The sequence below is a fragment of the Rhizoctonia solani genome, chromosome 4 (genome assembly GCF_016906535.1).
Source record: "Rhizoctonia solani chromosome 4, complete sequence".
NCBI classification, from domain to species: Eukaryota; Fungi; Basidiomycota; class Agaricomycetes; order Cantharellales; family Ceratobasidiaceae; genus Rhizoctonia; species Rhizoctonia solani.
The window spans coordinates 2,562,391-2,576,272 of NC_057373.1; the positions used below are offsets into that span (position 1 = coordinate 2,562,391).

The 13,882-nt window shown below is 48.4% G+C and overlaps 5 protein-coding genes across 5 annotated transcripts; 1 reads left to right on the top strand and 4 right to left on the bottom strand.

The window, feature by feature from the left end:
• Window positions 1-1,593: 1,593 nt before the first annotated feature.
• Window positions 1,594-3,296, bottom strand: RhiXN_00852 (Elongation factor Tu GTP binding domain; the record flags this gene model as incomplete). Its single annotated transcript, XM_043320671.1, has 7 exons — window positions 1,594-1,661; window positions 1,721-2,421; window positions 2,473-2,609; window positions 2,659-2,871; window positions 2,924-3,018; window positions 3,072-3,206; window positions 3,263-3,296. 7 exons carry the CDS (start codon window positions 3,294-3,296, stop codon window positions 1,594-1,596), a joined length of 1,383 nt encoding a protein of 460 aa, XP_043179683.1.
• A 716-nt stretch (window positions 3,297-4,012) lies between these two features.
• RhiXN_00853 (CAMK/CAMK1 protein kinase) lies at window positions 4,013-6,451 on the bottom strand (the record flags this gene model as incomplete). The annotated part of the gene is made up of 5 exons (XM_043320672.1): window positions 4,013-4,403; window positions 4,459-4,546; window positions 4,601-5,183; window positions 5,235-5,843; window positions 5,885-6,451. The coding sequence occupies 5 exons, from the start codon at window positions 6,449-6,451 to the stop codon at window positions 4,013-4,015; spliced, it is 2,238 nt and encodes a 745-aa protein (XP_043179684.1).
• Window positions 6,452-6,890: 439 nt separating this feature from the next.
• On the bottom strand, window positions 6,891-9,895 carry RhiXN_00854 (RNA polymerase II subunit A C-terminal domain phosphatase SSU72; the record flags this gene model as incomplete). The annotated part of the gene is made up of 14 exons (XM_043320673.1): window positions 6,891-7,055; window positions 7,117-7,130; window positions 7,185-7,341; window positions 7,404-7,450; window positions 7,512-7,554; window positions 7,614-7,721; window positions 7,774-8,205; window positions 8,257-8,342; window positions 8,391-8,490; window positions 8,940-9,026; window positions 9,080-9,198; window positions 9,249-9,388; window positions 9,439-9,614; window positions 9,677-9,895. The coding sequence occupies 14 exons, from the start codon at window positions 9,893-9,895 to the stop codon at window positions 6,891-6,893; spliced, it is 1,893 nt and encodes a 630-aa protein (XP_043179685.1).
• Window positions 9,896-10,418: 523 nt separating this feature from the next.
• Window positions 10,419-12,112, top strand: RhiXN_00855 (retinoblastoma-binding protein 5; the record flags this gene model as incomplete). Its single annotated transcript, XM_043320674.1, has 9 exons — window positions 10,419-10,437; window positions 10,483-10,675; window positions 10,732-10,872; window positions 10,926-11,036; window positions 11,086-11,256; window positions 11,309-11,466; window positions 11,518-11,621; window positions 11,674-11,832; window positions 11,882-12,112. 9 exons carry the CDS (start codon window positions 10,419-10,421, stop codon window positions 12,110-12,112), a joined length of 1,287 nt encoding a protein of 428 aa, XP_043179686.1.
• A 118-nt stretch (window positions 12,113-12,230) lies between these two features.
• RhiXN_00856 (oxidoreductase family, NAD-binding rossmann fold protein) lies at window positions 12,231-13,815 on the bottom strand (the record flags this gene model as incomplete). Its single annotated transcript, XM_043320675.1, has 9 exons — window positions 12,231-12,405; window positions 12,465-12,730; window positions 12,793-12,899; window positions 12,953-13,038; window positions 13,092-13,120; window positions 13,185-13,336; window positions 13,394-13,463; window positions 13,524-13,697; window positions 13,756-13,815. The coding sequence occupies 9 exons, from the start codon at window positions 13,813-13,815 to the stop codon at window positions 12,231-12,233; spliced, it is 1,119 nt and encodes a 372-aa protein (XP_043179687.1).
• Window positions 13,816-13,882: the final 67 nt, after the last annotated feature.

The following is a 13,882-nucleotide window of genomic DNA, read 5'->3' on the forward strand; positions in this document are numbered from 1 at the left end:
TTCCCTATTTTGAGTCTTTTTCCGCGAGCATCGGACCGACATCCCAAACATCGGGGCCCAATGCTCTGCCAACTTTTAGACTCATCTAGTAGCCGATTTGGCTCGAGTCTCAGTATACCAATGGTCATGCGCCCAGTATTTGAGTTTCCTATTCGCATTTTAATTAGTAATGGCGTACCGCAAGCCGAGCTGACCAAATCAATTTAATTTTGTCGAACATTTGGGTGTATGTATGTGTCTTGAAGGTATCTAGTCCGTGTAAGAGACTCAGGAATCCAATAACCGGAATTAAGCAAGACGTGGATAGGAGAAACTTAATCCACACTGTATAGGCGTTAGTAGAAATGAACAAAACGACCGGGCTGGGCGAGGTACGATGTTCATGGCTGGAATAGAATGGTGAATTCGAAAGCAAGGTCATACATGAGTGACCTATGAAGACTCATCCTTTGAAAACTTGCTTGTCCTCTCCTCTAAGTGAAGTTTATTATACAATTTGAATTGATCGTAGTATATCCATATGCATTTAAATTATCACCCTCTCCGTAGCCCATATAATCAGCTTACAACCTCAATCATTCACCCCTTCTCGACACCCAGTATCCAATGAGTGGTCGCACCATTGATCAAACACTGAGGTTGAATACCGATTATATAGCTTTGGCTCACTTCCTGTGTGCTTCCCGCCTTTTCTTGGTACCAGAGTTAAATTTGAACGGACCTATATTCTACTACGTGAGTTGGAGCCATTCCTTGGGCTCAAAATAAATAATCGAGAAGTTCCAGATTGGATGTAATATGCGCTAACTAGTAGTGTCGTTCCTTCTCGTCCGAGGTACGCATTTAATGGATAATGGGAGAAAGTATAGGGGAGAGCTGAGCTGAACTCTTGAAACGCAGTCCACATCCAGCTCCTGTCTCTAAAAAATTTTATATGCAGGGCTACATCTTCAGGAGGAATTGAATACTCACTGTATTCTCCGGTTTGGTACTGCTTAACTTAAGTTTTGAAGGCTCAATACCCAGCCCCTCAACCAACCGATCGTTAATCTTGATCGGCTTCGAGATTTTGAGAATTATTCCAGTGAACAAGTAGATAAATTCGAAAGTTCGTAATGACTTCGACGCACACGATATACTACGACTCTCAATTGAGTTACCATTAGACGACTTGAGCAGTGAAGTTTTCGCTGAAAGCTAATCATGATACAGGCAACGCAAATTTGACCCAAAATCCTCAAATCAACAGAATCGAGTGGGGCTCTACGATCGACCTATTATTGTGGTATAGTGTATTCCCGAGTAATTGATACTATCCAACGGAGCCGATGTCTGATAAGCGCCACATCCATCGATCAAACCGCTTTCCATTCTTGTACTAATTTAGACCCATTTCCGATAGCCTTTGATTACGATCAGAGAAATTTTCAACGCGCGGGGCAAGTCAAGATAATGAATGATACAGGCCGGTTCGACCCCATTCCTTCAGTGCATTTCAGATAATTCAATGCATACAAATGATAAGAATGAGTACAAGTTGAAGGGAAGAAGAAAAAAGATGAAAGAGAGAGGAAGCGACTATGGCTACAATATTTACTTCTTCTTCTGGGCCTTCTCAGCAGCCTTGGTGACCTTGCCACCCTTTCCATCAGTCTTCTCAACTGTTAAAGTAATGAATATCAGTAAAGTGCTCGACAATATAGAGATGAATAATACGTACCAGCCTTGATGACACCGACGGCAACAGTCTGCCTCATGTCACGGACGGCGAAACGACCAAGAGGAGGGTACTCGTTGTAGGTCTCAACACACATGGGCTTGCTGGGGATGAGCTTGACGATGGCAGCATCACCAGACTTGATGAACTTGGGGTTCTGCTCAATGGCCTTACCAGTTCGGCGATCGATCTTCTCGATGAGCTCGGCGAACTTGCAGGCAATGTGGGCAGTGTGGCAATCGAGAACTGGAGCGTAACCAGCACCAATCTGACCGGGGTGGTTGATGACGATGACCTGGGCGTTGAAGGAAGCAGCCTCCTTGGCGGGGTCGTTCTTGTTGTCAGAGGCGACGTAGCCACGGCGGATATCCTTGACCGAAACGTTCTTGACGTTGAATCCGACGTTGTCTCCAGGGACACCCTCAACGAGCTGTTCGTGGTGCATTTCGACCGACTTGACTTCAGTGGTCACGTTGGCAGGAGCGAACGAAACAACCATGCCGGCCTTGATGACACCAGTCTCGACACGACCGACGGGGACTGTTCCGATACCACCGATCTTGTAGACATCCTGGAGGGGGAGACGGAGAGGCTTGTCGGAGGGACGGACGGGGGGCTCGATAGCATCGATAGCATCGAGGAGGGTCTTGCCCTTGACGGCACCAGCCTTGCCCTCCTTGGTCCAGCCCTTGTACCAAGGCATGCTGAGATAAAGTCAGTAAAATCCAAATTTAAATAGCGGAAAAATAGTGTACTTGGCGGACTCCTCCAACATGTTGTCACCGTGCCAGCCAGAGATGGGGACGAAGGCGACCTGCTTGGGGTTGTAGCCGACCTTCTTGATGAAGTTGGAGGTTTCCTTGATAATTTCGTTGAAACGGTCCTCGCTCCACTGTAAAAAATGAGTACAAGTTCCACTTGTATAACGGCATTTCATGTACCTTGGTGGTGTCCATCTTGTTGACAGCGACGATGAGCTGACGCACACCGAGGGTGAAAGCAAGGAGAGCGTGCTCGCGGGTCTGACCATCCTTGGAGATACCAGCTTCGAATTCACCAGTACCACCAGCAATGATGAGGATAGCGCAATCAGCCTGGGAGGTACCAGTGATCATGTTCTTGATGAAATCACGGTGTCCGGGGGCGTCAATGACCTGAGCAAGACGCGTAAGAAATGGATCGTTTCGAGCATATAGCAATGCTTACAGTGACCATGTACTTGGGAGTCTCGAACTTCCAGAGCGCGATATCGATGGTGATACCACGCTCACGCTCAGCCTTGAGCTTGTCAAGCACCCACGCTATAGCATACTAGTTAGAGATCGAGCTGGCCGACGAGTACATGCGTACACACCATACTTGAAGGAACCCTTGCCGAGTTCAGCGGCTTCCTTCTCGAACTTTTCAATGGTACGCTTATCGATACCACCGCACTTGTAGATCAAGTGACCGGTGGTGGTCGACTTTCCAGAGTCGACGTGACCGATGACTGAAGATCATGATCACCGTCAGCGGCGATCATAAACCCGGGCACGACAGACTCACCGACGACGTTAACGTGAGTCTTTTCCTTGCCCATTTTGTTTTAGACTATATATGTGTAGGTAGTTAGCAAGTGCTGGTTACTGGTGGTAGTCGAGGGTGGAGAGAAATTTTGTGGAGGACTGGATTAAATGAGATCAAACGACCCTCAACCCTAAGTCCATCCACAAACCATCTTGTCATCCACTTTATCCACCGCGCATAGATGGGGCAAAAACACCATCGACGGCAGCGTCGACAGAGAATAGACAGTAGACTCACTATAAATTTAATTCGTGAAAGAGCAAGCTCGTGAAGGAAGAGGGAGAGTGCAGCTCGTCGACTGGGTTTGGCTCCAACTTAAGGGCCGGAATTTCAATCAGATCGGAAATTTTTGAGCTAGCCCCATCTCATCGATTACGCGGACCTCTTCCGTTGAAAATTTTTTGTAGTTTCCCGAGTCACGAATCCACATACCCCCTTGGCTTTGTCCGGCTCCCCTGTGCCCTCGGCTTCGATGCTATCAGCCAAGTCACGCGCATATATCCAAAGCCGGTTTTCCATGTGTCACATATCAAAAAGGGGCTAACACACCATCTTTGACCGTCTCAGAGGCGAAGCTACCGCAGGTGTGGTATCGTAATGTTCACAAAATGTTTTATTGGGAAGCATATAAATGAATAGTACAGATGATTGGGAGGCATAAATGTTGTATACAAAAAATCGCACAGAGTCTGACCCATATCCCATTAACCATAACCATCCTCTCCACATTCATTTAGCCGGCGGTGGTGCCTCCGCAGGTGGATCCCAATGTGCCCATCCGACCTCACCCATCAAGTAGCGGCTGACCATAATCTTCTCAAACGTCGGACGCTTAGTTACGTCTATAGAAAGACACGCCTTGACAAGCTCTAGAGCATCGCCTAACCTGCCTCCACCATCCGGTTCCTCACAAGCGACTTCCTGCCCGTGTCCGCACCGTTCGAGCAAGGATTCTAGTGCCTTGGTACCGGGTTCGAGGCCTTCCTGCGCTTCTTGTGCTGACGCAAACGGACACTCGCCTACGAGGAGTACGTACGCGACCACTCCAAAGGCCCAGACGTCCTGAGGAGGCCCGGTGTACCTCTCGCCGCGCAAAATTTCAGGCCCGGCATAGTCAAGGCTGGAATGATGATGTTTAAAGCCGAGGGCTTCGAGTCTAATTAATAGGCACTCACGTTCCGCTAAACGTATCCCATCCACCCCTTCTGACCACACCCGAGCTTCCAAAGTCTATCAACCAACATCTACCACCTGGTCCGAGTACTGAATGAAGCGAAATGAGATCCGAAACGTTCATCGTTCATCAAGATCACGTACCGACGTTCTCGTCCTTGATATCTCGATGGCATATGCCTTTACTATGCAAGAACGCGAGTGCATCTGCCATCTGCCCAAGGTAACCTCTAATTAAAAATCCAGGCAATCCCTGCGGATACATTTCGACCAGGTCGAATAAGTCATTGGGTGGTGTATCTCTAGAGTCGATTCCGGGAAACTCTTGGCCATCTATTTTTGGGAAGGATGAAGATGAAGTGGGGAGCAGAAGGTAATAGAAATGTCCATCCTCCCAAAAGTCTAGTAGGGGACATATGCTAGGGTGACCTTTAACAACTTGACCCTCAACCCATTCCCAGGGTATTGATTGGAAGTCGTGGCTATACATACGAGGGGAATGGCCGCCTGGGGAGACGCCATCTTTAATCGACTTGGATTCGTGTCGTGCTGAAGTGGTCTGGAACCGTGATGGGTCCCAGGGCCTCTTGTGGGGAAGTTTGAATGAGGTATTTGATAGTGCGTTCATCACATAGATTTCGATGGGAATGGTGCCATGGATAGGATGCTTCTTCCAACAATCGGACAAGATACGAGACTTGATGATTTGTTTGATAATGACATTGGGCTAGGAGGCACCGTTAAGCCATTTGGCGCACAGATAAATTAGGAATCTCACCCCAAGACTGCCGTCGATCTTAAACTCTCTGGCGCGCTTGACCATACCATAAGCTCCACGGCCTGCTTCTCCGAGGATCATAAAGTTGTCAATTGATCGCCCGCCTATATAATGATTGTGTCCATCAGAGCCAGGACTAGGTGGGGCAGTGGCGGCTGTACTGGCGATACTGATGAATGAAGTTGTAGAGGCGAGCCTCGATAACCGCGGAGCAAGCGGAGGAGGGACGGGCGAAGGGTCCGGAGGGGGAGAGGGCATGCGAGCTACGGGAATCTGCCGGCCAGAAACGACTGATACCCTTCTGGATTGGTTCGAGCGAGATCTGGTCACTCGAGGCGAGTTGAGGCGGGCGGCGGCTAGCTGTGGCGAGCTGAGAGCACCGGGGAGATTTGCGTATGAGGACGAGGGTGAGAGATTGGGAGAGCGAACTCTAGGTGAATGAAAGGGCGAGAATTCAGCCGGGGTTGATGCCCCAGAGTATGAGAAGCCACGTTGAAGACCGGCCGAGCGGGGGCCCGCAGGGGGAGATGGGCCATTGAGTAAACCATTCAAACTGAGACCGAGAACTGCAGCTTGAGGTGGTGTCCTGACAAACATCGACGAGGAACGCTGCGGGAGTCGTGGGGCTTCGGGTGTGGGGGTATAACAACTAAATTGGTTTGTGATTCAGTCGGAAGGCCGTTCTTCTGAGTAGCAGGCGGGGTAGGATGCTCAGATTCGTCTCGAATCTCTGGGATAACTGGTGCTTTCTTTTCTTCTTCCTCCTCGTCATCATCATCGCTCTCGTTGCCCCATTTCCAGTCAAATCCCCGCCCTATCCCTGTGATCCCATAGCTGTTTCCCACACTGCTCGCTCGCGATAGCCGTGTTGGATGCACAGCGATCACAACGTCCTCATCCTGGTCGCTGTCCGATGACTTGGTTTCAACCTCTAGCTGGCTATCCATTGAACGCTTGAGTGCGTTGTGCTCGTCGAGGTTATTGGCGATGTCCTTGAGGGAGAAGCTGCTGAGACAGGGTGGAGCCGAGTGAGAGGTTCGAAGCGGTAGACGACCCCCAATGCGTGCGGGAGATGACGAAGGCAGGGGACTGGTGAGCTGAAAGTCGAGGTTGGTAGACATCACGCGGGCTGATTTGTCCTTGCCGTGTTTGGGCTCGGCCAGCGATGCGTCGACGTCAGACTCGAGCAGATACACTCCAGAGTCGATGGTGCTCATCGAGGTGGAGTACGGAATGTCAAAGTGTGTGAGGAATTCGAACCCGGATGATCGGCGCTTAGGCTTTATACAATCCCCACCTTTGGACCTTGGCACTCGGCAGTTCCATCGCCCTTTTGTATCACCTTGGGCCCTCAAGGAATCTTGTCTCTATGATTTCCCTCCCACCCGCTCTTTCTTGGGGCGTGCGATCCATCAGCCTCGAGGCACACCCGGCATTGGGCGGCACCCTGCCGCTCAAATATCAATTGTCCTATCCTAGAACTCCAAGATGACGAAAGGAGATCATCCGTGGCCACCCCTTACTGGAACACCGCTCCGCTGTATATACCAAATGAAATCCGATTATTTACAGACTATGCTACGTACACAAACTTGCTACACCTAGTACAAATCCTTGAATAATCAAGCACGCTCAGCCAAGCCCTCTTTGCCCTGCCTACAACCCTGACGTCGGCTCGTTGGGCGGAGTATCATCATGTTCATTCGTTACTTGGCCTCGGCTTAACAAGCCCTTGGTGGCTGCAAAATCACCGAGTCTTTTGTTCTCTGCGGATGCTGGAACGTAGAACTCATCGATAATAGGTATTTGGAGAATATTCATCTGTGACACTCGACGTCAGTGGGCAGATTCCTATTTCAGTTTTGCCATAATGGTAATTTACCTTGGGGGTAATTACTGCGCACCAACTGCGTTAGGCTGCGCTTAGTTTCAGCAGTACTTTTAGCTCACCTATTATCGTATTTGAGGGAATCTCCATCCAATCAGCTTTTTCAAAAGTAAGCGGCTCGCTCGCAATTAAAAACATATTCTCGCGTTTATCAGACTTGGTCATGCGGTAATGTCCGCCGGGCGCGTACTCGTGAAACGTCGTTCCGGAACTAAACCACTGCCATACGAATTCACGTCAAATCCAAACTAGGCTTGGGATAGGTTCCTTTTGAAACATACCAGTGAAGCCGCTTCATCCGTTCTTGAAGATACGTAACGTGTGGCGACTGTTCAACAACGCCAAGAGATTAAAACTCGAATGCCGTCTGCCGAACGGAATACACTCACCGACCGACTTGCCGTCTGTGATACAGAAGTTCATCAATGATGGCTGGTTGTGCGTGTAGAGTGGGATCAATCTCTATCAAATAAAAAATCATAAAATCATACTTCAGTAATCTTGGCTTCCTTGGCCCATTGGTTTAGTCGCGCAATGCAAGACAGCATTGCCTTTTTCAATACATTAGGTGTAAATGATTTGGCTTTAGGGTTTGGTAACTAAATGCGTCTTAAGTTGCCTATTAGGTAATTTGATCGCTCCAACACTTACAAACGACAAAAACAGTGCAAAAGCCCATTCTGAATCGGTGTTTCCTTGGGGGACAGCGAACAGCTCGTCGGATAAGGACGCTTGAAGCTTCCGTTTGATCAGGTGAAAGTCGGCAATACTCCCGTTGTGCATCCACTGGTTAGGGTTTGGTTTTTCGGGGCCAGTTCGGAGAGTGAGTAAATACATACCATGAGTTTGCCATGGCTCCATGGATGACAGTTGTCCAATGATAGCGAGCCGGCGGTTGTTGCTCTGACATGCGCACTGCATAACAGAATTTAAGCTACGAGAGTTGGCGGGAGGAACAGATTGACTTGCAATACAAGAGGCGATTTGATCTTGACAGCTAGCCGCGTAAGGTTTGCCTGGAAGTCGTGAGTCTCGTACCCTAGCGTAATCGGTTGGGACAAGCCCACTGACGTTATTCCAAGCCTGCAAAACCGTAAACCACGAGCCTGGGTCTCACGGAGAATGTATACTCACAGGGGTCACAGAATTGAATATGCATGGCTCGCCCTGTGTGGACGAGGGCTCCTCAGGTTGCTCCAGTTCTTGTGAATCGTACCAGCCTGGGCACACGTCATTTGAATCCTTATCCCATGCACATATATGCCTACCTACGCCGAACCCGTCTCCATTAATGGGCCTACGCCTATCCAAACGCAGTCTGCTGTCGAATGCTTGGTTAATGATGGAATGACATGGTCTGGTAAGCAACTAGATATTGATCATGCATGAGTGTCTATTGGCCAAATGGAGGAACTACACTCGCATGTGAAAGTTCGATCGCGTCGGTTCCCTTGTAGATGAGTAAACGACACATCACAGAGTGCTGGGAGGAATAATGAAAGTGTGCAAGCAGGCGCCTTATTTATACGTAGACAGTGGGTCCTTGACTGGGCGTACGCAAACTGGCAAGCAATTGTCAAGCATGATGTCGTGATCGCGTGTTCAGTTCGGTAATACCTAAGCGCCGGCCCCGCACCTCGCTCGACCGAGCGACCCGAAGAAAAGGATTTTCCCGAATACCGGTTCACATATAGTAACTGAAAGATTATATGTTTAGATTGCAATGGTTTCGAATAAAGACAAGCAACGACAGGTATCGCTCGGAGAAAATACAAGTACACGTATGTTTAGCCCCTGATAGTTTAGTAAAAACAAACAGCGTGAAGTAAGGAATGTGGGTGGCGTTCCTGCTGGGTGGCGAGGATTCTGGTCATGTCTTGATCGAGGTCGTCAGACCCTTCAATCTGTGCCAAGTGAGGTTATTTGAGGAACTATTAGTGAGACCAAGGAAACGTACTGCAGCCGCCAGATCTTGAATCGCAAGACCAGCTTTCAAAGCCTCTTCGTGGTTGTCTTTAATTTCGACATTGATAACGTGTACGGGCCGGTTCGACTCGCCGCCCCGGCTAAGCAGGTCTGATTTTAAAGTTAGGCTCCGTTACAGCCTTACCAGCCTTTAAACTCACCTTCACACACTGCGTCAAAACACCTTTCTTCGCATGTTATGACCACGTCTGCCTGTGTCCTGTTGTCCTGCCATCGCTCTGGTGCCCTCTTTATTTTACGGTTTCGGTCTAACATTTTCAATAGTCCATTGGCTTCGTACCTTAATAGCCGTTAGTCAAGCATAAATCACTGTTGTTGAGTCCCACTCACAACCGGCGATCCTGATTATGCAAATCGTTCCACATGTCATCGTACGGCGTTCCAAAAGCATAAATATTTGGACGGTCAGCTGTTGGGCCTGGGAGTCGCACGGCTGAACCAGTGCCTGAGGAGATAACACGGAACCCGGCCCGAGCGAGAACGTTGTGAGCCTCCATGGATCGGTTCTACTTGTTGACGAGTCGTTAGAATAAATTTGTGGCGGAGGAATGGGTAGTATGATACACACCTGATTCGACGCACATACTACGCAAAAGAGGGGGCGGTTACGTGTGCGATATAGAGCTTGACCATATGATTGAAGAAGGGGGTTTGGACTTTGGAGGCGGGGCGGCAAGAAGGTTGGAGTTGAATTCTGGCTGTATGGAGGATCGGTCGGTCCTACAGCATTCCCTCGAGCTAGCCTCGGGTCGATGCCCCTTGCACGTAGTCTAGGATCTTGGGACATGAGATTGAGGCGGAGATGGGCGGGCGGGCTGTTGAAGCTCGCGTGCAGGTGAGACGGATATAAGTACCGGGGCACTTATCTAGGGGAGATAAGACACGGCAAAATCAGTGAGAAAATCAGATCGATATCCGGAAATATCAAGGCATTCAAACGTTTCCCTCAGCAGTATCCATCACTGTCTCCATCTCGACCACAGCACCGAGAGTTGCTCCCAGCAAGCGCGCACAATGTACGGAGCCAGGGAGAAGCGCGGGTCGCCACAGATTCCACTCTGAAGTCATCTCTGGGACAAACTACATATAGTAGATAATGCCAGAATTTGAACATACCTATCCAACAGGGAAGTCCTGGGAACAAGTCTGGGGGTGGTTGAGAATCTAAGCCAAATGTTAAATCCTTGCGCCAATTGCAAGTTTGGGCAATCACACGTGACCCACCATGATCGTAGCCTAGACCCGGGTCACCCCGGAACTTGCAATAGCTAAAACATCCGCCCGTGTTCCCTTGGCTGGGCCTTTTGCTCATGAACGCCGCACTCCTTGGTACGTACTCTGCGTATTTCACGTAAAATATCTAACAGTCTCTAGATCCGTTTGGACAGGACTATCCAGAGTCTGTAGAGAATACGCTCGATGAATACGCAGTGTGCGCACGGTTCAATAGGACCGGGCGCTTCATTGCTGCAGGGAGGCCAGATGGAAAGACTAGCATATGGGACTTAGAAACGAAAGGAGTTGTTCAGGTTTTTACTGGACACGTAAAAACAATAACAAGTGTCAGGTACGCCGTACCTTGCGATTCTAACAGCACGCCTTCAATGACAACTTATCCGAAAGCTGGTCGCGAAATTCACGTTACCTCTTGACGTCTTCTAAAGACTGGAACTGCATAATATGGGACATGTCAAACGGGGAACGTTGCTCGACTGTCCGATTTGACGCGCCAGTCCTGCAGGCTTCGTTTCATCCTCGAAATAGGTGAGATACACCATGTCGGCACGTTGTGTGATATCTGAGGGTTTGGGCTGTAGTAAAGTGTTATTGGTCACATTACAGACACAACAAACGATCCTTGTGGATCTCCGAAAAGCAACCCGAAGCCGGACAGAGCTAATGGATTCTCAAGCACAACAGCCAGAAAGGTAAGAAGCAGAGATACATACTCATGGCCAAGACTGAATATACGTGTAGAATGAAAACAGTCACCGCAGTGTTTTCACCAGATGGAAAGATTATCCAAGTAGGAACATCCACTGGCGTGCTTGCAACCTTCAATACGAGGACCAAATCTATGCTCAGTTGTACAAAGGTATCCAATGGTAACAGTAGCATCAAACATATTGCGTGCGATAACAGTGGAAGGTAGCGTTAAAATCCATGTGTCCAGTTTTTTCTATTAACACTTACACACCAGATACCTGATAGTAAATTCCAATGACAGAATTGTTCGAGTTCTCGAGATAACATCCCAAACCTACGATCTTGAGCTATTGCACATGTTCTCTGACCCTATTAGCAAAACACCTTGGAACGGTATATGCTTTTCCGGCGATGGGGAGTACGTTGTAGCTGGTTGGTATTGAATCTTTGATGTGCGAACGGTTGTCCAACTGGAGATTATAGGGGCTGGCCACAAGTCGGGTCATCATGTTTACATATGGGATCGCTCTTCAGGTGCTTTAGTCAAGATTTTGGAAGGCCCTACCGAGCCACTAGTTGACGCTGACGTGAGTAAACCGAGTACAGGAAAATCTACTGACGTGTACTGACTCATCCTAGTGGCATCCTTTCCGCCCGATTATGTCTTCGGTGGCATCTTCAGGCTTGATCCATATATGGAAAACCACCTACTCGGAAAACTGGAGTGCTTTTGCTCCCGGTTTTGAAGAGTTGGAAGAGAACGTTGAATACCAGGAGCATGAAGACGAGTTCGATGTGGTGCGTTTTATTCTGAAACTTTTGCCAGCCTCGGCTTACATAGATGTAGGAGGACGAAGTTGATGCTTTACGTCGTAAGAAGATGGAAGAAGATTTTGAAGTTGACGTCGAGACAGTTGATCCCATTATTGTTGGGAAACAGGCAGGTGAAGCGCAATCATCGGGTCAAGACGAGGATGATCACTGGATAGCCCTCGAACCAGATGACGATGTTGTTCTTGATTATGTACCAGTGCTGGACGTCCTGGAAAGAGAAAGTGAGGAGGAAGATGATACTTAGTATCGCTAGTTTGTGTGGGGTTCTGATGGGGTGTAAGATGCTTGTGCTTTTTTTTAATCGATTATTTGGACATTCAGTACGTTACGTGGCTATTCAATTATTATGTTGGTTACAAAGTTTACGGAGCCGGCACCTCCACCGTGCGACCTTCCTTTGAGCTCAGCATGGCTAACTCGATCATTTGAATCACAGCTGCAGACTGCTCAAATTTCACTTGAAGATCAGCTCCGGAGGCAATCGCGCCAGCCAAATTCTCGAACAGGCTTTGGTAGGACCCCTTCTCGGATGTTACACTGCGTGCATACAGGTCTTAGTTTCGGTCGCGGTACAATATCATAGCGCATATACTTACGTGGTGGATTCAATAGTACCGTTATCATTGACGAAGTCCAATATACCAGCGATAGTCTCATCCTCACGACCAAATTGCGCATCGAGTACCGCTACTTTCCGTGCTTTCAATTGATCTTCTTGCGGGTCGAGGCCTCGTTTTTCATAGGATCCTTTAGACCCCCGGACACTGAAGCGAAGCTGAGACTTCTTCACAGATAACGATGAAGCAGCAACGGTCGCACGAATTGGATACGGCTTAGTATCATAATAGAAATGGATCAAGAACTGAGGCAACGGCCGGTCAATCTTTTTGCATCAATTCAATAATCGAATGTGTCAGTGCATACCGTATCATCGATAGCTGGTCCTCCGAATCCGCGCAAGTTCTGAATGGATGCTGTCAGGCGATTTGGGCGACCAAAAAGCTGGAGGACCTGATCGATTAGATGAGGGCCTAAGGGTAGTATCAGTCGTTGTCTACTGTGTAATTCTTTTCTTGTGTCTGACCTAAGTCAAACGTATGGCCCGCTCCTGGACCGGCTGCTTCGCGCCAGAATGCAGTTGTACGAGGCGAAGGGCGGTAACGATCGAAGCTTTCACCTTTGTGTTAGTGCATGTATAAGCTCTAACATTTCCCTAAACACACCGTGATTCAAATTCAACAAGGTCTCCGAGCTGCATAGTTCAAGTTGGATTTCGGTCTATCAGTAGCCCTCGGGTCTGTAATCGGGCTGCTTACCTTCCCTTCGCTAACCAACTTCTTCAAGGTCAAAAAGTCTGAATCCCATCGCCTGTTCTGGAATGCGCTTAGGATTATACCTTGGGACTTAGCTAGAGAATCCAACTCCTTTGCTTCAGCATAAGTTGGGGTAACGGGTTTTTCCAAGAGAACTGAAAGTATAGTAAATATCATGCACTTATAATAGAGTGAATATTTTGAATATTTACCGTGCTTCTTGGCTTGTATAGCTGCCTTGGCAAATGGATAGTGAGTCTCGTTGGGCGTAGTGATAATGACCTGATCAATATATACAACGATGTTCAGAGTCAGGAAAATTGTATATAATTCAGAGCTCACGAGTTGCAACTCGGGGTCAGCCAAGAACTCCTCAATGGTGTTAATTACACGAATGGCTGGAATATTGAATTTGGCTCCAATCGTTCCGCCACTCTTCTTCTGCTCGTCTGTTGCTTTGCGCTCAAGAACGGAGTATACCTCAAACAGATTAGGCAAGGCCAGTAAGAAAGGAACCTGGAATAATGAATCTTATGACTTTCAGCTCAACATGCCTTTAAAAATAATGTCTCACATGAAAGGTAATAGCACTGGAGCCGACGCCAATAACACCAGTCCTAATCGGTTGCACCATACTTATCGGCGAGGGCCAGAGTGGAGTATACTCTTCTATCCGGTAGTCCCTTTTGTAGCTGGTATCC